General features: G+C 48.0%; 5 protein-coding genes across 11 annotated transcripts; 2 read left to right on the top strand and 3 right to left on the bottom strand.

Moving 5' to 3' along the window:
- The first annotated feature begins 4,546 nt into the window (after positions 1–4,546).
- Positions 4,547–5,986, top strand: rpp25l (ribonuclease P/MRP 25 subunit-like). Of its 4 annotated transcripts, none has more exons than XM_058053082.2 (2): positions 4,547–4,666; positions 5,236–5,986. In XM_058053082.2, exon 2 carries the CDS (start codon positions 5,236–5,238, stop codon positions 5,830–5,832), a length of 597 nt encoding a protein of 198 aa, XP_057909065.1. In that variant the 5' UTR covers positions 4,547–4,666; the 3' UTR covers positions 5,833–5,986. The 4 variants fall into 4 exon arrangements, with proteins under 4 accessions (XP_057909065.1, XP_057909064.1, XP_057909066.1 ...); XM_058053081.2 differs by lacking the exon at positions 4,547–4,666 and adding an exon at positions 4,710–4,771; XM_058053083.2 differs by lacking the exon at positions 4,547–4,666 and adding an exon at positions 4,723–4,870.
- A 41-nt stretch (positions 5,987–6,027) lies between these two features.
- Positions 6,028–10,750, top strand: LOC131105200 (gamma-aminobutyric acid type B receptor subunit 2-like). 3 transcript variants are annotated; one of them, XM_058053071.2, is made up of 16 exons: positions 6,028–6,370; positions 6,471–6,608; positions 6,681–6,839; positions 6,907–7,008; positions 7,090–7,158; positions 7,311–7,454; positions 7,542–7,769; positions 7,846–7,906; positions 7,963–8,043; positions 8,124–8,410; positions 9,011–9,208; positions 9,404–9,511; positions 9,603–9,806; positions 9,875–9,985; positions 10,047–10,222; positions 10,295–10,750. In XM_058053071.2, exons 1-16 carry the CDS (start codon positions 6,158–6,160, stop codon positions 10,464–10,466), a joined length of 2,451 nt encoding a protein of 816 aa, XP_057909054.2. In that variant the 5' UTR covers positions 6,028–6,157; the 3' UTR covers positions 10,467–10,750. The 3 variants fall into 3 exon arrangements, with proteins under 3 accessions (XP_057909054.2, XP_078646862.1, XP_078646861.1); XM_078790736.1 differs by having other exon boundaries at positions 6,471–6,839; positions 8,142–8,410; XM_078790735.1 differs by having other exon boundaries at positions 6,471–6,839.
- tmem116 (transmembrane protein 116) lies at positions 9,152–12,988 on the bottom strand. Its single transcript, XM_058053080.2, has 12 exons — positions 12,848–12,988; positions 12,734–12,780; positions 12,615–12,678; positions 12,422–12,541; positions 12,211–12,315; positions 12,096–12,145; positions 11,936–12,019; positions 11,745–11,862; positions 11,519–11,663; positions 11,360–11,439; positions 10,972–11,287; positions 9,152–9,203 (listed from the first exon to the last, which is right to left on the bottom strand). The coding sequence occupies exons 1-11, from the start codon at positions 12,911–12,913 to the stop codon at positions 11,138–11,140; spliced, it is 1,029 nt and encodes a 342-aa protein (XP_057909063.2). The 5' UTR covers positions 12,914–12,988; the 3' UTR covers positions 9,152–9,203; positions 10,972–11,137.
- A 104-nt stretch (positions 12,989–13,092) lies between these two features.
- Positions 13,093–16,076, bottom strand: LOC131105201 (uncharacterized). Of its 2 annotated transcripts, none has more exons than XM_058053079.2 (7): positions 15,923–16,076; positions 15,408–15,462; positions 14,684–15,321; positions 14,532–14,607; positions 14,038–14,453; positions 13,838–13,970; positions 13,093–13,763 (listed from the first exon to the last, which is right to left on the bottom strand). In XM_058053079.2, exons 2-7 carry the CDS (start codon positions 15,448–15,450, stop codon positions 13,123–13,125), a joined length of 1,947 nt encoding a protein of 648 aa, XP_057909062.2. In that variant the 5' UTR covers positions 15,451–15,462; positions 15,923–16,076; the 3' UTR covers positions 13,093–13,122. The 2 variants fall into 2 exon arrangements, with proteins under 2 accessions (XP_057909062.2, XP_057909060.2); XM_058053077.2 differs by having other exon boundaries at positions 13,838–13,973; positions 15,923–16,010.
- Positions 16,077–16,787: 711 nt separating this feature from the next.
- Positions 16,788–18,528, bottom strand: mrps12 (mitochondrial ribosomal protein S12). Its single transcript, XM_058053540.2, has 4 exons — positions 18,505–18,528; positions 18,222–18,303; positions 17,888–17,938; positions 16,788–17,386 (listed from the first exon to the last, which is right to left on the bottom strand). Exons 3-4 carry the CDS (start codon positions 17,934–17,936, stop codon positions 17,004–17,006), a joined length of 432 nt encoding a protein of 143 aa, XP_057909523.1. The 5' UTR covers positions 17,937–17,938; positions 18,222–18,303; positions 18,505–18,528; the 3' UTR covers positions 16,788–17,003.
- Positions 18,529–18,773: the final 245 nt, after the last annotated feature.

Below are 18,773 nucleotides of genomic sequence, written 5' to 3'. Positions count from 1 at the left end.
AAGGAACTTGTTGACTTTCTTCATCCATTTTCTAACACAGTTCAGTTTTAGTATCATTAGTAATAATAGTATTATTATCATCATTGTTCTCTTGACAATAATGTCATCAATATTATAATTATATTGCTATTATTAGATCACTGTGGTTATATGTTTTATTCCAATTAATATTACCATTAGGTGGCACGGTGGTCTAGTGGTTAGCGCGCAGACCTCACAGCTAGGAGATCAGGGTTCAATTCCACCCTGGACCATCTCTGTGTGGAGTTTGCATGTTCTCCCCGTGCATGCGTGGGTTTTCTCCAGGTACTCCGGTTTCCTCCCACATTCCAAAAACATGCTAGGTTAATTGGTGACTCCAAATTGTCCATAGGTATGAATGTGAGTGTGAATGGTTGTTTGTCTATATGTGCCCTCTCGCCCAAAGACAGCTGGTATAGGCTCCAGCATCCCCCGCGACCCTCGTGAGGAAAAAACGGTAGAAAATGAATGAATGAATATTACCATTATTATTGTTGTTCTATATTTCTTCTATATCTATGTTGTTCTATATTTTCACATGGTTGTTTTTGATGAAGAGAATGTTGAGTTGTTAAACTAATTCCCAATCAGCGTGCTGGAATGTTCCGTTTATGAAAAGCTAGACTAGAGGCTATAGTACGTGTGTGTGCATGTGTGTGTGTGTGTGTGTGTATGTTGGCAGCAGGTCTGACAGGATTTACAGGACTGTGAGGTGAAGATGAAGAAGACAATGATGAAGAGTAATAGTGACATAAACAACTGTGTGTGTGTGTGTTAACATGTTGGAGGCCTGTGTCTAATCACCTGCCAAGCGATACCCCCACCTCCACCCCCACCCCAAGAGTGAATGGGGCCCCACTAATGAGCAGCATGTGAATGTAATCAGGGTCCAATGACAGGCTGATTGACGTTGTTTGCTTCTCATTTCATTCCATGCATATGGGGGTCGTGGGGTGTCTCCATGACATCATGTGATGAGCAAAAGGCAGCCAAGGGTCAAAGGTGACGACTGGGGTGCGAATTGAAAGATGTGGTTCTGGAGTGAAAGTGTTAAAAGTTCTTGAAAAGTTATTGGAAGACGGTAATCCATTTGGAGGACAACCAACGGCAGAACCGGGCCAGCTGGACTTTAAACATGCGACAGGGATAACAGCAACCCACCTCGAGGCAGCAGAGCCAGAAGCGTACACCGGCGTCACATCTGGACAACAGATGTTAGCTCTCACATCTCTCGGCCACTTCCCATGCTGGCCGACCCGGCGGGCCGCCACTTTTCCCCTCATTAATGTACTACTGATTTACTAACCCAGCCAAAGGACAACTGGGTCTTGGGTTGCGGTTCTGACAATGGACCGACACTCAAGACAATAGCGGCCCAGTGAGTCGGAAGGAGAACACGTGTCAATCTGTGAATTCCTCATCAAGTTAGGATCAGTCAAAACGGGTCGGGCCCTGGAAGTGGCCCCCAGTGTTTGACATAATCCCCCCACCACCCATATGATGAATGCAGCCGGCTGCAGATTGTTTGAAAGTTCTACACTGCTTATTGGGTCTGTCCATGTACGAATTCTTCCTTGATAGGAACCAAATGGACCGGCACCTCACAAAGACGCTCTGGCATGAACCCTCACAGCTCGGCTACACTTCCTGCTAGCAGCTAGCCTTGACATCAAAACTACTCCAGCTTGAAAAAGATGACTTTTTCTTGACTTTTTACCAATAAACATCTACTTTTTTGTTGTTTATCGTATTGCTCTGTTGAAGACAAGAACAAATGACTGTTAGCTCGCAGCTCCGTGCTGTGGAGGCGGATCTGTTTATTTCCTGATTGCAATCACTTTGGACCTGACGAATGACTGCTGGCAGAAATGTGGACGGGGGACATGCCCATACAGGTTTCTAACTGCTTTGCCTTTTTTGGTCACCATGAAGAATGTCCTGCGGACAATACTTCTAGAACTTCACCGAGAAATTCCACACAGAGAACTTTGTGAAGCAAATCAAGCAAGACAGAATGTTGGCGTCCTCGGTGATCTGACGAATACTCAGTGGTTTATTTCATTAACTTAACTTCATCATTTATTCTTGGTTTTGTGGGCCCAACGCTGCAGGAGAGCCCAGAGACTCAACTGCTCCATTACGGTGCCTTCCAGGCAGCTGCAAACGATAGGGTTAGAGAAAGACGCAATGTTGCTATTATTACGAGTCACAAGAGTTATGATTTATGAGTCCAAATCTGCATGAGACTCAACTCCTACATTACAGTTTATGGTGCATTCAAGATGGCTGAGGCAATGGGGAATGTTGGACTTCCAACAAGCAATGCATGAAGGCATGTGATGCCGCTATAATAAATTAGAAGATGATATTTAGTACGTTTACGCCACGTGAATTTATTGGTTACCTCTTAACATTAAACACACAATGTAGGATACACAGGAAAAAGTCCAAATCAAATATTATATTGTATTGTCTTTTTTGTGTGTTTCTGAATGTATTCCACATGAAAATCATTGATGATTGAAAACGATTAAAAAATGATTAAATGTGTCTTGATTGAGTTTACACTGAAATAAACAGGAAGCGGTCAATCATGTGTGCTGCTCCACTGTTTACATGACGTGCATGAGAGTGCACGTGGTGTATTTAAAAAGGTGAGATATTGAGATATCTGAGAGCAACATTCCGATATGGGCCAGCAGAGGGCAGAAGAGCTAACATTCACCGCCAAGAAAAAAAAAGGCTTCAGGTTTCATCAAGTGCACTTGCATCTAGTGCCCTTTTGTAGGCCCATGTACCTGTGTGCTCACTCTGAGAAGTATGATGTTGCAATCAAAACGGTGAGTGTGCAGTGACTGCACCACCGCAACCACCCTCAATAGCGGGAGAGGAGGGACTAACTCAAGTGGTTGCAAATCACCGTTGAAAAGGAGAGAAGAATAGGGTAAATATTGTGATTGCCATATCCGGTGAGTGTACAACGACAGGAAATGGATCTGGAACAGCGCTACACTGTCAAAACTCACTCAAGAACTAAGTGTGCGATGCACGCAGTATACTTATTGAAGTATATTGATGAAAGTACATTTTTAGCAGAAAACACACTCAGCCTAAGTTGGCAATACGTGATGATTATTCATTCATTCATTCATTTTTTACCGCTTTTCCTCACGAGGGTCGCGGGCCGTGCTGGAGCCTATCCCAGCTGTCTTCGGGTGAGAGGCGGGGTACACCCTGGACTGGTCGCCAGCCAATCACAGGACTACGCGATAATTAATTCATTCATTTTTTACCGCTTATCCTCACGAGGCTCGCGGGGGGTGCTGGAGCCTATCCCAGCTGTCTTCAGGCAAGAGGCGGGGACAATATAGCAATAAAGCATAAAATGTACACATACTGTATATTATATACATGTAATGATGTGACATCAGTGCAAGATGGTGGCGCTCTCTTTGTGTGGCTACAGCAAGCTTCTACAACTTACAATTTAATATTTCTAATAATCTAATGATTCCAACAGTCTTTTTTTATTGCAAATCCCAGGAGGCTGGGAGTGTGTCAAAAAATGTAATGGCCGTATCAATGAGTTTCAGATTTTCGCCATTTTGGGACAATCAGTGGTGTCACGCTGGCCTACGTCCTTTCTCATCACATGACCTCTAACCTCTGTTTAACCAAGACGACAACTCCCTTGCCTACACACATACATACGTCGTCCTCGTTAGTGATTATCTTGTATACCTTTAAGCATGATGTCATGTCCTTTAAGACGCACAGTGGAGCTCTCGCTCACGCACACACACGATTTAAAAAGTCATTCATGGTCAAAGTTGTACAATATGATTGACTTAGAGTTCTTCGACATACAAAGCAAGGATTCATCATTACTTTGTTAAATGCAAACAAACATACTCAAAATTTTTTAAAGTACAAACATATGTGGGCGGGGAATTCTGCCAAAATCCCCCAAACCTTCTGGTACCACTTACATTGTTGGACTTTCACATGCCTGCCCCCCCCCACACACATCTATAGGGGGTCAAACTAATGTTTTAAATGACACATTTAACTGACCGACATTCTTTAATTAATACTTCATTAACGTGTTAATATTTAAGTTTAAACACCATTGATTGACCTTCACGTGACCCTCATCATCACCATCACCATCCTCTCATCATCATTATCATTATCATCATCATCATCATTAAAAGACAGAACTTACAAGTTGCTGCTCCGCCGTCCACAGTACAGCCGCGTCCTCCACACGCCAATGGCTCCAATCCCACGGCCTTGTAGGGAGGTGCAGCCTGCCTCCTCCTGGAGACGCCCCCCAAGACCACCACCCTCCTCTCTCCCTCAAACACACGCACACACACACACACACACACACACACACAGAAGTGTTCATATACACTAACATGTCAGCTTGTAAGAAAGTGAAAGTGTCAAAGAAACTTCATCACTACAGAACAATATGGTACCAGTCACTAATTGGACCTGATTATCTCCATTATTATCATCACGCACGCGCGCGCACAAACACACACACTACACGCCCCCTCCAGGCAGGGCAGTGGGCTGTTTGCGACACTTGTATTCACTTTCCGGCAGCGTTAAACATGTGAGACAGATCGATGCAACAGTAAGAGTTTAACAATTCTTTTTCAGGACCTAGATAACACGTTTAGGAAAGTGTGTGTGTGTGTGTGTGTATATGTGTTTGCTCTCACGACAGTTGAATGAAAAGGTTCGCCGTTTGTAATCTCGCATAGCTGCTGCTAGCATTAGCCTAGCATGTTTTAAACCTTAGTTGTGCGTACGTTAGCAACATGTTTAGTGGCTGCACGTGAGTCTGCTTTGTTTTTTGTTGTTGTCTTAAATGTGGAGTAGGCCTACATTCAGGTGTAGCGTGTTTAATAATCGGAAGCACAAGACTATGACAAGGAAATGACGACCTTATAATTTGCCAATGTAACAGTAAAAGCAATGTCCTGTCACCCTGTACCGTAAAGTTGATTTAATTACAACAAAAGTATACAATCCTACCACGTATGGTCGCCATTTATTTGCGGGGTGACGCATTAGTGGCCGGACGTTTGACTTCCTACATTTTTTCCTCAACGGTATGATACTGTCTATGGACGCTAAGGGGCGCTAAAGTAACAAGCCTCATTGTCTCGTGACTTTGTGTGTGTGTGTGTGTCTTCATAGATGGAGAACTACAGTAAAACTCGCAGTGTGGACCAGCCATGTGTTTGTCCGTTTAGCCTCACACCCAACACACCGGAGGTCCGTGTCAAAGACGGCAGCAAGATCCGCAACCTGCTGCGCTATGCTCTCGACCGCATGGAGGTCAAGCCCAGGGCTGCGGCCCATGAAGAAGGTGGAGACCAGATCCACAAAGGCTCACCCATTTGCCGCCAGCTAGTGTTTACAGCGAGCGGAAAGGGCGTGTCCAAAGCGATCACGTGCGCCGAGCTGCTGAAGCGGCGTGTGAGGGGCCTGCACCAGCTGACCAAGCTCGCCAACAATACCGTGATGGATGTGTGGGAGCCGCTGGAGCCTGCCGCCGGTCTGGACAGCCTCACGGTCAGCAGGAAGCTGCCTGCTATCTGGATCCTTCTCTCCAGGGACCCTCTGGACCACCAGCAGCCTGGGTACCAGGCACCGGGCCGCTTTGATGGCCTGTGGGCCCACGCCTCCGCCAGGGAGGAGGGTGGAGGACGGGGTGGTCACAAGAGGAAGAGGGGAGGTGGAGGAGGTGCCAGGGGCAGGGGACGTTCTAGAGACTCCAAAGCCGACAGCTGATCTCAAAACCTGATTAGACATAATGCCACTTCCTGTTTCCTGTGACCTTCCTATGACTCACTTTGATTTGTTGGTATTATTTAATTCTTTTTGGATGTAATTAAACAACACACCAAATGTCCACATGTATTTTGTGTCATTAAATGAAAATATAAAAATAGCAATAATTTTTACTAAATTGCCACCAAAAATGGACTGATCAATACCAGTAATAATAGGTAATTAACAATGGCTTCAGTCGTGTTGCCATGGCGACTGAGCCTTTGATCCTCTGAGTTCAGATTAGTGTTGCCGTCCTACAGGAAAAGACTTGGACTTGCTCGCCATGCTGGGCCTGCTCTGCTGTTTGCTGTTCTGCTGCCCACTGCTCGACTCGATACCGACCCGAGTCCGTCACCCACTTCCTGTCCTGTGGCTGAGGCCTGCAGGTCATGGAGGCGGGGATAATGTGACGGTGCAACTGGCCTTGCAGGACCTGAGGAAGCAAGCTCCACCTCTGGGTGACTATGAGGTCCAACTTGACGTGGTGAACTTGCAGGTTGGTGCCGATGATGTCAAGTTGGAGGAGCCCAAATGCATGAAGGGAGATGTTTGCAACAGGCTCCACCCACTGATGGCATTTGATGTTTCTTGTATAGTGTGATGTGTCAGCCGCTCTCAAAGTTTTGTTTGATGCCATGTGGACCGGGCCAAAGTATCTCCTGCTCTTTGGCGGGGCGTGTCCTTCCGTGACGCCGCTGGTGGATCGTGCGCTGCCGGCGTTCAGGATGGTTCAGGTACTGACATGGAGCGGATTCATCTGTGACATCATCACGTCTCATTTCCTGCCCTCCCCACCACACACACAGGTGTCTTTTTCAGCACCCGGTTTGTCCAACAGGAAGTGGTATGGGAACACCTTCAGCACGGCGCCATCAGTTCGGGCTGTCAATCAGGCTGCTGTCAAACTCCTGCAGCGCTACAGGTGGACATGTGTTGGCGTTATTGCGCAGGAGGGGTCCGAAGAGGTGACTGACCCTTTGGTGCTCTTGTTTAATGACGCTGTGATCTTTGACCTGTGATTTTGTCATTCAGATGGCGGAAGATCTGAGCAGACAGCTCATGAAGGCCGGTCTTGAGCTCGTTTCCATGGCGACACTCCATCATGATACCTGCAGCGATTTGACAGACATGAAGGTACGCCTTTGACATCCTTATCTGATGATATTGCACATGACACATCAGGTGACGTCATGTGACATCATCGCATTACAACAGGAACGTGACGTCCGTACTTTCATCATCCTCACACATTCTGAAGATTCTGTCGCTCAGGTTTTCTGCTGCGTAAGTTGACCGTTTTTAAAGCATCACATGTTAAGTGTGTTCATAGTATGTTCATCTCGTGTTCATGTGTTCCATCACATGTTCATAGTGTGATCATCATGTGTTCATTTTGTGTTTATAGTATGTTCATAGTGTGTTCATCACATTTTCAGGCCTCCAGATTGAAGCTGTTTTCTTCAGGATATCAATGGATCGTTGCAGGAGGAGAAGAGCCGGGATGGAGGTCCTGGTCGCAGGTTTCTGGCTGCACAGCTGATGACCTTCTGACGGCGGCAGACGGCGCCATCTGGCTGAAGGTCAGGCGTGTTGGCAACTTCGACACACTAGGAGTTTCTAGAAGGGTGGACTTCCTGTACACTGACTCGACACGGACGTGTCCACAGATGCACCAGGATGTTTACAAGCAGCAGGTTCTTCAGCAGAGGGCAAAGTTCAGCCCTCTCCAGGCCTTCGCCTATGATGCCGTGTGGGTGGCAGCCATCGCTCTGAGCGAGGTGATGGAGGCGGTGAAGCGGAGAGAGAAACACAACCAAAATGTCAGCGTCACAGAGGAGGAAGTGACGAGGGCGCTCTTGAACGCCTTGAAGCGGATGCACTTTGACGGCATGACGGTCAGTGGACTGCTCACTTCCTGTTTGTCTGTGGGGGGGCGGAGTCACTAAGATGACATCATGTTGCGTTTCTCAGGGTCCTGTTTCTTTCCAAGATGGCGAACGAATTACATCTATTCAGCTCATCCAGTCTCAAGGTGTGTGCACGTGCGCGTGTGATGACGTGACCACTGATGTGATGACCTGCTCACAGGTGATGATGTCGTGATGGTGGGAGAGTTCCTCAGCGACACACAACAACTCAGACTGGATAAGCATCTGATCAAGTTCAAAGGTCACCTGTTGTTTCACGTTCATGTTCACGTTCATCTGAGCAAAGGTGGCCACCGTAACGCCAAGTGTTCACTGGTGCAGGTTCTGCTCCACCCACAGACCGGACTCAGGTGCATGTGGAGCAAAGTCACGTCAGCGTTCTTGCCTTCAGGATAGTGTCAGCGCTCGCCGCTGTAACTGCCGTCATTTCTCTGATCGTCCTCTGCATCATCGTCATCAAGCGCTGCACGTGGTATGACCTTGACAACACGGCCGCTTCCCAGGATGCAATGCTTCTGCTAGCTGTCCTTTTCTCCACCACATCCATCATGGCCGCCGGCCCCGATGACGGCTCACTCCCCCGACCGACGCGGGACCTTGTCTGTTCGGTCAGCTCGGCCATATTTGTTTGTACATGTTATACACCTTATACACTACATTATACAGCATACAGGCTGCATGTTACATTACACACTATATACTTTGTTAGATGCTATACAGTCCAGTATATGACCAGTGCTTTTTGGAGACCATTTGTCATTTAGTGTCTTTGCAGTGTCTTCCAAATATGAAATTTCTTCCAGTATTTCCATTATCATTCTGTAAAAGCTTCTTCATCCTCGCCATCTTCCCACCATCCTTAACTCCAATTTTAAATCTGAACATCACAGCCATGAGTTCTTTCTCATTGCACGTCTATGGTGAAGTGGAGGTTTGGAAAGGCCGTAACTTGAGGCGGAGTTGCATACACACACACTTCTCAAAGTGTAATCCATAAACCACAATTTGCGTGAATGTGTGTGTACACCCCCATTTTTATAGGTCTGAATATTTTTGTCTGTACGCACATTTTGGGTTTCTGGTGCACAAAGACTTTCAGTCGGATTTCCAAGCAAATTTTCATAGCCGAGTCCCCTGTTTTGCTTACTTCAGCATCAGACATTGCAGAAAGTGTTTCCACGATGACGCCAATATGTCACATGTCACAGGTTCGTTTGGGGGTTCTCTTGTTGGGTCAAACTCTGGGCTACTCTGCAGTCTTCACTCAAACATGGCGATGTTTCTCGCGGCGAGCTCGTGTGCCGCATCCATGCTACGTGGCGTTGGTCTTAGCCCTGCCGGACGTGTTTGTTTTGACCACCTGGCAAATGGGGGACCCTCTCAGGCGGGGAGTGCACAGGTCTGAGGTGAGACAAGAACGTTTATTGCCAAGGTGCCAACATGTACGACTTTTCTGTTGTATGAATGGCAACAGGTAGTGACGCATATTAGTTGTGGATCTTCTGCCATCTTGTTCTACATGGATGAACATTAATTCATTTTATATACTGCAGCGTCTCATTTGGGCCAGAGTGATGGAGTCTGTCCCATTTACTTTTCAGAGTGATTCCGCCCACTCGGATGTTATGTTGACTCACACAGACAGCTGCAGCAGCATCAACACGGAGGTGTGGACCACCATTCTTTACACTTACAAAGCACCTCTACTGGTAATCACACACGTTGGGGCGGCCCGTGGACTACGTGACAATGTACTGAAGCTAACTTCAGTGCTTTTATTTTGAAATGGGTCACTTCCAGGGTTTGGGCTGTTTCGTGGCGTGGAACATCAGAAGGCAAAGCACGAGCCTGGCGCTCAGTATGTTGGTGGCGGTGGCGTTCAGTGTGGCGGTAGCTTGCGCTTGGCTGCTCTTGTCCCACAAACCTTCACTTCAGTTCTGCGTGACCAGCAGTCTCATCCTTGCCTGTGACCTTCTCATCCTCACTGCCTTGTTGGGAGTCAAGGTCAGCAAGGCGCTCTCTAACTCCGCCTTCTTTCAGAAGAGCAAGCATCTGTGATGCTTTGTGTTTAGTTCATCAACTCGACGTCTAACATCAGTCAGCTGCAGAGCAGAGGGGGCGGGGCTACAGAGGGCAGGGATGAAGAGAAGCTGAACAGACAGCTGAAACACGAAAAAGCCGAGGTGAGGAAAAATGAGGACAAACAAAGTGCAACCAGTCACATGCAAATGTCCTCCCTCACAGCTGGACGCTCAAATTGACACGCTTTGTGAGGCTTTGGAGGTGCAGCTTCCTCAGAGCGCCACAGGAAGTGCCAGCGGTTTGCCGTTTGAATATTGTATGGACAACCTGTCGTCACACTCTGGTGGTCCAGCAGCGGAAGCTAAGGAGAATCCAACTGATGTCAACGCTCCTGACCTGTAAGTCCATTTCCTGTCACATGTCAATCAATCTGCAGCCCTGAAACTTCTTTCATGATTCTTGCATGTCAGCGTGCGGCGGCGATTGTCTGTCCAGCTGCCCATCCTCCATCACTCCTACCTGCCCGTCATTGGTGGGGTCAGTGCCAGTAGCTCTGCCCACTTTGGCAGGTGTGAGGCCTTCCTGTGCCCGGACGCATTCAGCGCCACTTCCAGCACTCACAACGCCGCGCCACAGCTCTGAACAACATCTTTGTCTTTGAGAATCAAAAAACGTTATTAAGTCATAAAAAAAATAAAATCTTCCACTGGAGGGCGTGCTGATGCCACTGATTGTTTGCTATGTAACAGTTACCATGGAGACATACTGGCTGCTTGGTAGACATGAAAAGTTATTATGGGATAGAGGCAGGGGTGCGTGAGATTATGTCACTGCACGCTGGTCATAAACATTATGTAATAGACCCCGACCATGCACATCAGCGTTGAGGTGGGTGGCCATGTTTGTACGACAGCTTGCCTATGCTCTGATGGATGATGTGGTGGCCATGACAGTGATGAGACGCTGTGCCAAGAATGAGTTGTCCTAATTAACAGAAAGTTCTTTGTGATGCTGCCACAGTGCGTGTGGGGGGGGGGGGGGGGTGCACTGGGGGCTGAGCGTACATACTAGTTCTGTCCAGGAACCACATGTCAGTACCGGTGACCCGTAAAGACTGAAATGACACCAGAACCAAAGAATGATTTACCTTTATTACTCTGATGTCATCATTGATCTTGCTCTCGTAGACTCTTGGCGGCATATGTGACGTTTGATCACTTCCTCTTCCAGAGTGCTTCTTCCTCTTGTCGGGAATCTCCCTGGACTCTTAGGGACTTTTCCCACCAGTCAAAGTGAAAGTAATGACATCACAATCAGGTGTGATAGCTTCTCTTCTTCTGCCGTCGCAGAAGCGGCGTCTGAGTGTTGGCATGTCGCCAAGCGAGCGGCCGGCCCGTGTGCCACACACGTGTGCACGCCAGCAGCATGCAATGGAGGACGCCTTGAGACGGTGATGTGAAGGCCTACCGCACAAATAAATGTAACCTTTGACACAACCCGTCAGTGACGGCCCCTTGACAGTAAAGGTCACCCACCTGAGTGATGTGAAGTATCACCACCGCCATGTCCATGTCGCCCGATGACACCAACAAACGCATGAGCACAAAACATGCCACTGGTGGAACAAGGCCACATGACCTTTTTTTATTTTGATAAACGACAAACAATACAAAAAAAAAAAGGCATAAACTTACCGGGTCCCCAGCAGAGGGCAAACACAAACGAGTATGCAAGTATCCGGAAGTCCAGCGAACGGAAGGAGGCCCGCTGCTGGTTGCCAAGGTAACCATGTGACATCACTACTCGCCGGTACACACGACGAGCCTTTCCCATAAGCAACTGGTGCAGCACGAGAGTTACACCGTCTTGTTACCGAGGCACGTGGCGGGTGAGTGTGACATGTTGGAGTGCACGACTCACCAACATGGTGACCAGCGTAAGGAAGAAGGTAGCGAGGAAGATGGCGCCGCAGTAGCCACGCAGCACCAGACAGGCTCTGATTGGCTGCCAAGCAGGAATGGGAAGCATCAGCGGACATCTGTGCGTGTGAGAGAACATCCTGTCAGCAAACACACCGCCGCTGCAGGTTGACGGCAGACACCCCCCCTCACCTGTATGAATTGCTACAGTTGGCGCCGCACTGATTGACACTTCCTTGGATGAACACAGGCGCCATCAAGAGGACCGGAACCACGCTGGCAACACGAGCATATTGTTCCCCTTCAGCACACTTTCTGTGGCATGCTAAAGTGATAACCAGAGCACACTCACCCGCAAAGCAAAGCCGTCAAGTTGGCAGCCCGGATCACTTGCTTGGAAAACTGGGAAAATATCACAATGATGCAGACCTCTATAGATACAAAGCATCTAGATGCATTTATTGTACCTGTCCAGGGTGGTGCTGTGGGCCACAGGAGAACCTGAGACGTAGGCCATCATAAACACTCCACACATAGTTGAGTGTGTAGAAGAAGGATGCCATGCATACAGCCTGACACACACACACACACACACACACACAAATGTCACGTGCACAACAATGGAAGCGCAACAAAACATTTGGGTCAACAGACTGTGGGAACATTCCGCGTTCTGACCTGCTGGGCTGTGTGCAGGTGGTACCAACTGAGGCAGCGCAAAGATGCAAGTGTGCCCTCCAGCAGCAAGCAGAGGGCAAGCAGCAGGTCCGAAACACTCAACAAAACCAGGGGCCGGAGCTGAAGGTCGCATCACAGTCGCTCATCAGGTTCTGGACACGGTCATGTGGTTTTGACGGGGCCAGGCACTCACCTCTGAGGTTCTGCTTCGTTGTTGTGACATCATGCAGGCAATGATGGAAGCCGAACCTAGTGCACTGTAATGACCGCGTTAGAAGCAAACAATCACCAGAACCAATCAGAAGTGCTAACCTGAGCAGAGCCATGAGTATCTTGACCCATTGGACCACTTCAAGGGGCTGCACAGACCACACAGGAATCAGAACTATGTGCGAATCTCATCTTGACAAAACACTAAATACTGACCCGGGTCCAGTCATGTGGTTCAGTGAAGTTCTTGTATGGCAGCATGCCGTCTGTGTAGTGGTCCATGTCTGGTTTTGTTCATTTGGCTCAGAGTGTGTGCTGCATAGCACATTTATACACACAAGCCCCGCCCACCAGAGGAGGAAGCCCTGCAGCACCCTCCAGAGGACAAAGTTGTACACACAAGCGGAATGAAGAACCATGTTAACAAAAGTTGTTCATCAAGTACTGAATTTCTTCTTTATTTATATAGTGTTGCTGTTTCTTTGCCATCATCATTCGGTTCCGTCAATACTGGACCCCAACACTGGGTCCATTAGCTTAGCACTGTCCAAACCAGATTGGCTCATCTGGGTGGCGTCCGGCTTAGGAGGCAAGCTTGCCGCCTCGTGGTGCTTCATGTGCTTACGGAAGGCACGGGCACTGCTAAGATTCTTCATGCAGGTGTGGCAGAAAAATGGGCGGTTGGAGGCATGCATTTCCATGTGACAGCGGAGTTCCCGCGGGTGGCAGAAGCTCTTCTTGCACACGGGGCACGGGTAGCGAATTCCCGAGTGGGTCAGTTGATGGCTCTTGAGCGTGCCTGGCTGCCTGAAGGTCTTGCCGCACACATTGCATGTGTATGGGCGTGTGTCGGTGTGCAGGCGCTGGTGGCGGCGTAGGGCGCTGGAGAAGGTGAAGCGCTTGTCGCACTCAGAACACGCGAATGGCTTCTCGCCAGTGTGGATCCGCTGGTGCTCCCTCAGGTGAACATGCTGTACGAAGCTCTTGCCGCAGGTGGTACACTGGAAGGGACGCTCTCCCGAGTGGATACGAAGGTGCTTCTGCAGCGCCGACGGCTTGAAGCAGTCGCGACCGCAGACGGGACAGCGATGCTTGCCCTTGTCCTCGTCCGACTGGACCTCCTTGCTGCCATCTGCGAGAAGCACACGGACAAGGAGACCAGAAGATGAAAGACATGAAGTCATGAGGGACATGTGGTCAACATACCGGTGACGGCGGGGCCCCAGTTTTCTTCTTCACCATCCGAGTTAATCAGACCACTGACACCATCTTCCTCGCTCGGCGCCCTGACATCATCGTCCTCCACTGAAACATCCTTGTTGCTGTGGTTACCATAGAGCTGCTGAATGACGACAACATCACTTGACCGGTCAGTGGTCATGGTAACATTTAGATATCAAAGCTACCTGATGCTGCATGTCTTCCTCCTTCACTTTAATGGTGTTATCAGGAAGTAGTGTTGGCGCTGCCGCTGCCACCTCCACCACCATATTCTCTGGTTGTTCCAGGGTGGAGCTGGCAGGGTCATCCACCAGGCCATCGCGGATGTGGATCCTCATGTGTTTGCGCAGCTCATAAGGCCGCAGGAAGCGCTTGGAGCAGACACTACAGGGGTGCGGCCTATCTGCTACATGGATCTTCTCATGAGCTTTCAGGTTGGTGGAGTTGGCGAAGAATTTCCCACACAGCGAGCAGCCATGCAGCTTCTGGGGGCCATGTACCTGCAGGTGCTCCTTCAGCTTGTAGGGTCTGGCGTACCTCCGCCCACAGATGTCACACACATGGTTCTTCTTCCTTTTCTTCTTTTTCGTCCCGCTTCCCCCTGCGAACAGGACAGACAGTGACATCCAGCCAGAAAAACAAGGAAGTGGACTCAATGTGCTGCATGCAGTTCTCTCACCTGGCGATAAAGGCTGCTCTTGAGAACCCTCCTCTTCCTCACCATTCGAGGCTGCGCCCACACCACCATCGGCCGGCTGTCATGTGACATGATGTGTTTAGGTGAGAACGGCAGAGACAGGAGTGATGGCTGACATGATAAGCGTGACACACCGTGTCTTGCTCTGCGTGTTTGAGCAGGTGTTTCTTGAGCAGACCGGGTCTGTTGAAGCTCTTGCTGCACAGGGAGCAGGGGTGTGGCTTGCGGCCCGTGTGCAACGTTGCATGGTCACGAAAGGCTGATGGCGTAGAGAAGACCTTGTGGCACACCGAACATGAGTAGACATTCTCCCCCGTGTGCGAGCGGTGGTGCTCCGTCAGGCCGGCGGTGGAGGCAAAACGCTTGGGGCAAAACAGGCAGGCGTAGGGCCGCTCACCCATGTGCGTACGCTGGTGCTGTAGCAGGTAACGACGCTGTAGGAAGCCACGCCCACACACAGTGCACATGTGCTGCTGCTGAGGGGCGTGGCGCAGGCGGTGGCGCCGGAGGCAGCCCAACTGTGCGTAGCTGACACCACAGTCAGGGCATGAGTACGGCTTCTCACCCGTGTGCACTCTCTGGTGGATCTTCACGTTGATCTTCTTGCTGAAGCGCTTGCCGCAAATGTCACACACGTGTGGCTTCTCGCCCAAGTGCGCTGCCATGTGGTCGGAGAGGCGGGCCGGACCTGCAAAGTCTCGGTTGCATAGCGAGCAGTGGTGGCGCCGCTTGGACGAGCCCACGTTCACTTTGGACTGCGGCGGCTCGGCTCCTGCAGAGGGTGATGACAAAGACACCATGATGACCTAACTGATGACGTCATTGACAGCAACAGTATCAGGTATGATAAAAACCAACCTCCACCAGCAAGGTTTTGTTCTTCTAGCTTTACTTCATTCATCTCCTTTGTGCTCTAAAAAAGTAAGTTCAGAGGTCACCATAAAAACTTAATAAACATGTCCTACAGCAGCAAAAAGGCCCGGAAGCGTTTCTTTCTTTCTTTCTGAGTTTAGAGTTCACTTGTGCTGCCCGCAAGTCATCAATGGTTTCGTGGAATAAACCAACAAGTTACCTACATTAGCCAGCAAGCTAACGTACCTTCAATCCGAGCCAAAGGCTGCAACAAGACATTGTTTATACAAAGCGAAACTTGACAGAGGCTCATTTAGACTCTTAAGTTAGGTAGCACTCACTAAAAGGCAGCCGAGACAAACTAAACGCGACGAAGACAAGCTAAAAGGTGGTGAGCATTAGCTCAATACACAGTAAAAAAAACAAAACATGTTAACACGTTTACGGTAGCAAGCACGATGTAAAAACGAAAACGCAAAGTAAATAAGCAAGCAGTGGATAAAGAAAGACAAAGCACTGACCAGTGATAGCGAACATGAACTAACAGCAGCTAGCTCACCGGCTAAACACAGCGAACACAAGCTAACTACCAGGTTAGCCAGGCTAACTACGTCATGACGCCTTCACGTCCAGTCGGGGGTCCAATTTCAAAACCGTAGGACGCACACCTGCACGCAATTTTACCTCTTTAAATTACGCCTACAAGTTTGCGCAGCTAGATTCACCTCTCATCTCACATATGCAACTTTTTTTAACTGTCCAAAGAAAAGTGAGAAACTGAGCACTGAGGATATTAGCTTTGTGCCTTGTCAATTTAATCCACGTAATGATTTAATTGCTAACCTGGTGTTTGTTATATGGTATATGCTTGTGGTTGTCACCCAACACATGATATTATCATGACTATAAAGTCAAATTATGAAGTATTGAAGCGCTGATTTGTGTTTTTCTATGTATCATTTTAGTCCGGATATGTGCAGTATCAAATAAATAACACTTTCCACACATTTTGGTAGTCAATAATGGCGTGTTTTCATGCAATGATGGATAAATCTTTACTGGGTTCTATTGCGTGTTTATTTCTACCTTATGATTTCGAGTCACCACTTCAAATGTGTGTTGCCTTTTTGTCAAGTCTCCTAATGTCACGCAAAGTTTATTTTTATAAATCACAACCTTTGCGTAAACAAGTTCTATGAATGATGGCCCAGAAGACTTAAACGCAAACATTACCTCCACCAGGAAACAGGACTTTGAAGGTGAAAGCTGGCCTATTGTCTGCTGGCATGTCATCACACACACTTTCCAGCACCCATCCTAGCTCTTGAATGAATATTTACATTGTTATTCATATTTAATTCGTCATCGTTCATTTTAAAACATTAAGCACCAAACTCAAGTCTTTAAAGTTTTTATTACAATGAAACACAAAAGAAATTGCATCTTCCATCCCATTCTGTGTGTGTGTGTGTTGAGGTCAACAGAGCTCAGGTTTGTCAATGACAGCAGACCAAATATAGACAAAAGGCTAGAAACAATTTGACTGACGCACTGTGTCGGTAGACAGTCCACCAGGCTAGTCGGTTGTGCCGCCAAGTGCGTCTATTGTTTCTTCTTGACCACATGGGCACAGTCATACTTGCCCCTGACCACTGTCAGCTTGACGCCAGGAAGATCTTGCGTGCGACCCCCCTCCACCAGGACTACGTTGTGCTCCTGCAGGTTGTGCCCCTCGCCTGGGATGAACACCACTGCCTCCTTGCCGTTAGACAGGCGCACACGGGCACACTTCCTGTTTGCAGAGTTGGGCTTCTTGGGTTTCCTGATCATGGTCTTCAGTATGACTGCCTTTAACTGGGGCCGCCCAAAGGTGGCCCCCATTGGCTTGGGAGGAGCTTTGAGTTTGCCTTTACGGTGCATCTGGTTGAGGGTTGCCATGGTGCTTGATAGCAGGGGGCGTGTCCATGCACAGGTCTGCTGGGATGCTGCAAGCACATGCACACACACAGAAACCGTATTATGAAATGTGTTGAGTGTGTTGAGAATGGCATTTGAAATCGATACAAGCTTTATGCCTCTCGTCTTTTTTCACTCAACCTGCACTTGGTCAGCGGGCTTTGTAAAATGGTCCTTATATGAAAATGATAAAACACAACATGGTGAAAATATACTCCTCCAACCTGAGTCACGCACACTGGAAAAGACGCCCCATACCAGCTGGACCACACTAACAACTGTCCATCGAGTACGTCACCATGATATTGATTCTGATACATCAGGTATGAAACATATGATATCACAACACAGTCCATGTAGTAGCTGTGTATAAACAAAACATGGTTTGTGCGCCAATACTCGATGGATAATGTTGTCTGTTATGCCTGTGCCTGATTGGTGTCCTATCACATTGTTTTTGAGTGGTTGTTTTCGAGTTTAGGGGTTCCACTGTACTGTACTGTACTGCAGCTTTACAGATGCCAACTTGCCTTGAAGGAGCGACGTGAGCGCAGGTCTTAAACTTTGTAACAGCGACATCACTGGAACACACAAGTGACACAAAATGACACAAGATCAAGTAATGAATGAATTACCTACAAACGTTGCTCATTTCAGATATGCCAGTGTCTACAAGACAAACACAATGCAATGTGCATGCAGCAGGACGAATGCTTTAAATCGGTATATTGTGGACATTAAATGTGGAACTAAAGAACCGTATTGTTAACTGTCAAATTTGTCCTTTAACTCGCCCTACATGTCATAGCTTGTCCTCGTGCTAACATGCTAATAGCCAACTCACAGCAAACAAGTTTATCGTACCTGATGACGGGACTCAAACAACGATCCCAGTGTCACACTTATTCGCAGTGAAAACAGGCTCATATCCCGTAGTCAAACGGAATTTAATGATATTTTGTGAACACACACACACACACACACAGTAGTCTTTTAGCCGAGGAGCAAGCGACAAATACACCGGAAATTATCCCTTCAAATCAAAGTACTTCCGGGCCAACGTAAGAGATGCTGTATGCTATATGTACATTGCTAAAATACTAAAAGTCTTTTAGTCGTTGTTAACATTTCTGCTCATAAAACGGAACCATTTAATAGCGTTTTGTGAGCAGAACATCCACAGTAGACTTCTAGCTAAAAGACGAATACTTAAGTAGCAAGTGACCAAGGCACCGGAAATGAGTCCTCCAAAACAAAAGTACTCAGACTCAAAGTAAAAGGCGCACTCTTCATGTCAATAATTGAAATATTTGATGTATTGTTAACGTTTCTGGTGACCAAAAGGGTAAAGAGAAAACTATGTACACTATAGATGTATATGTTGCAGGAAACTCTGGCAACGTGGAGTCATAGTCA

Source organism: Doryrhamphus excisus, linkage group LG5, assembly GCF_037039965.1.
Source record: "Doryrhamphus excisus strain RoL-2023G ecotype Guam linkage group LG5, RoL_Dexc_Guam_v1.1, whole genome shotgun sequence".
In the NCBI taxonomy this organism is placed as follows: Eukaryota; Metazoa; Chordata; class Actinopteri; order Syngnathiformes; family Syngnathidae; genus Doryrhamphus; species Doryrhamphus excisus.
This window is presented reverse-complemented; position numbering and strand designations above follow the sequence as displayed.

Bases quoted from the DNA above. Each gene is read 5' to 3' on its own strand.
- rpp25l (XM_078790737.1), top strand. From the start codon at position 5,076: ATGGTCGCCATTTATTTGCGGGGTGACGCATTAGTGGCCGGACGTTTG. The intron at 5,148-5,235 runs GTATGATACTGT...GTGTCTTCATAG, and splicing joins CCTACATTTTTTCCTCAACG to ATGGAGAACTACAGTAAAAC.
- LOC131105200 (XM_078790735.1), top strand. From the start codon at position 6,158: ATGCTGGGCCTGCTCTGCTGTTTGCTGTTCTGCTGCCCACTGCTCGAC. The intron at 7,159-7,310 runs GTAAGTTGACCG...TCACATTTTCAG, and splicing joins TCGCTCAGGTTTTCTGCTGC to GCCTCCAGATTGAAGCTGTT. The intron at 9,512-9,602 runs GTAATCACACAC...GGTCACTTCCAG, and splicing joins CTTACAAAGCACCTCTACTG to GGTTTGGGCTGTTTCGTGGC.
- tmem116 (XM_058053080.2), bottom strand. From the start codon at position 12,913: ATGGACCACTACACAGACGGCATGCTGCCATACAAGAACTTCACTGAA. The intron at 12,542-12,614 runs GTGAGTGCCTGG...TGCGACCTTCAG, and splicing joins AACGAAGCAGAACCTCAGAG to CTCCGGCCCCTGGTTTTGTT. The intron at 11,288-11,359 runs GTGGGTGACCTT...TTTGTGCGGTAG, and splicing joins TGATACTTCACATCACTCAG to GCCTTCACATCACCGTCTCA.
- LOC131105201 (XM_058053077.2), bottom strand. From the start codon at position 15,450: ATGAATGAAGTAAAGCTAGAAGAACAAAACCTTGCTGGTGGAG. The intron at 14,608-14,683 runs GTGTGTCACGCT...GTCACATGACAG, and splicing joins AACACGCAGAGCAAGACACG to CCGGCCGATGGTGGTGTGGG. The intron at 13,974-14,037 runs GTAGCTTTGATA...GTCGTCATTCAG, and splicing joins AGGAAGACATGCAGCATCAG to CAGCTCTATGGTAACCACAG.
- mrps12 (XM_058053540.2), bottom strand. From the start codon at position 17,936: ATGTCGCTGTTACAAAGTTTAAGACCTGCGCTCACGTCGCTCCTTCAA. The intron at 17,387-17,887 runs GCAAGTTGGCAT...ATGTGCTTGCAG, and splicing joins GCTCACGTCGCTCCTTCAAG to CATCCCAGCAGACCTGTGCA.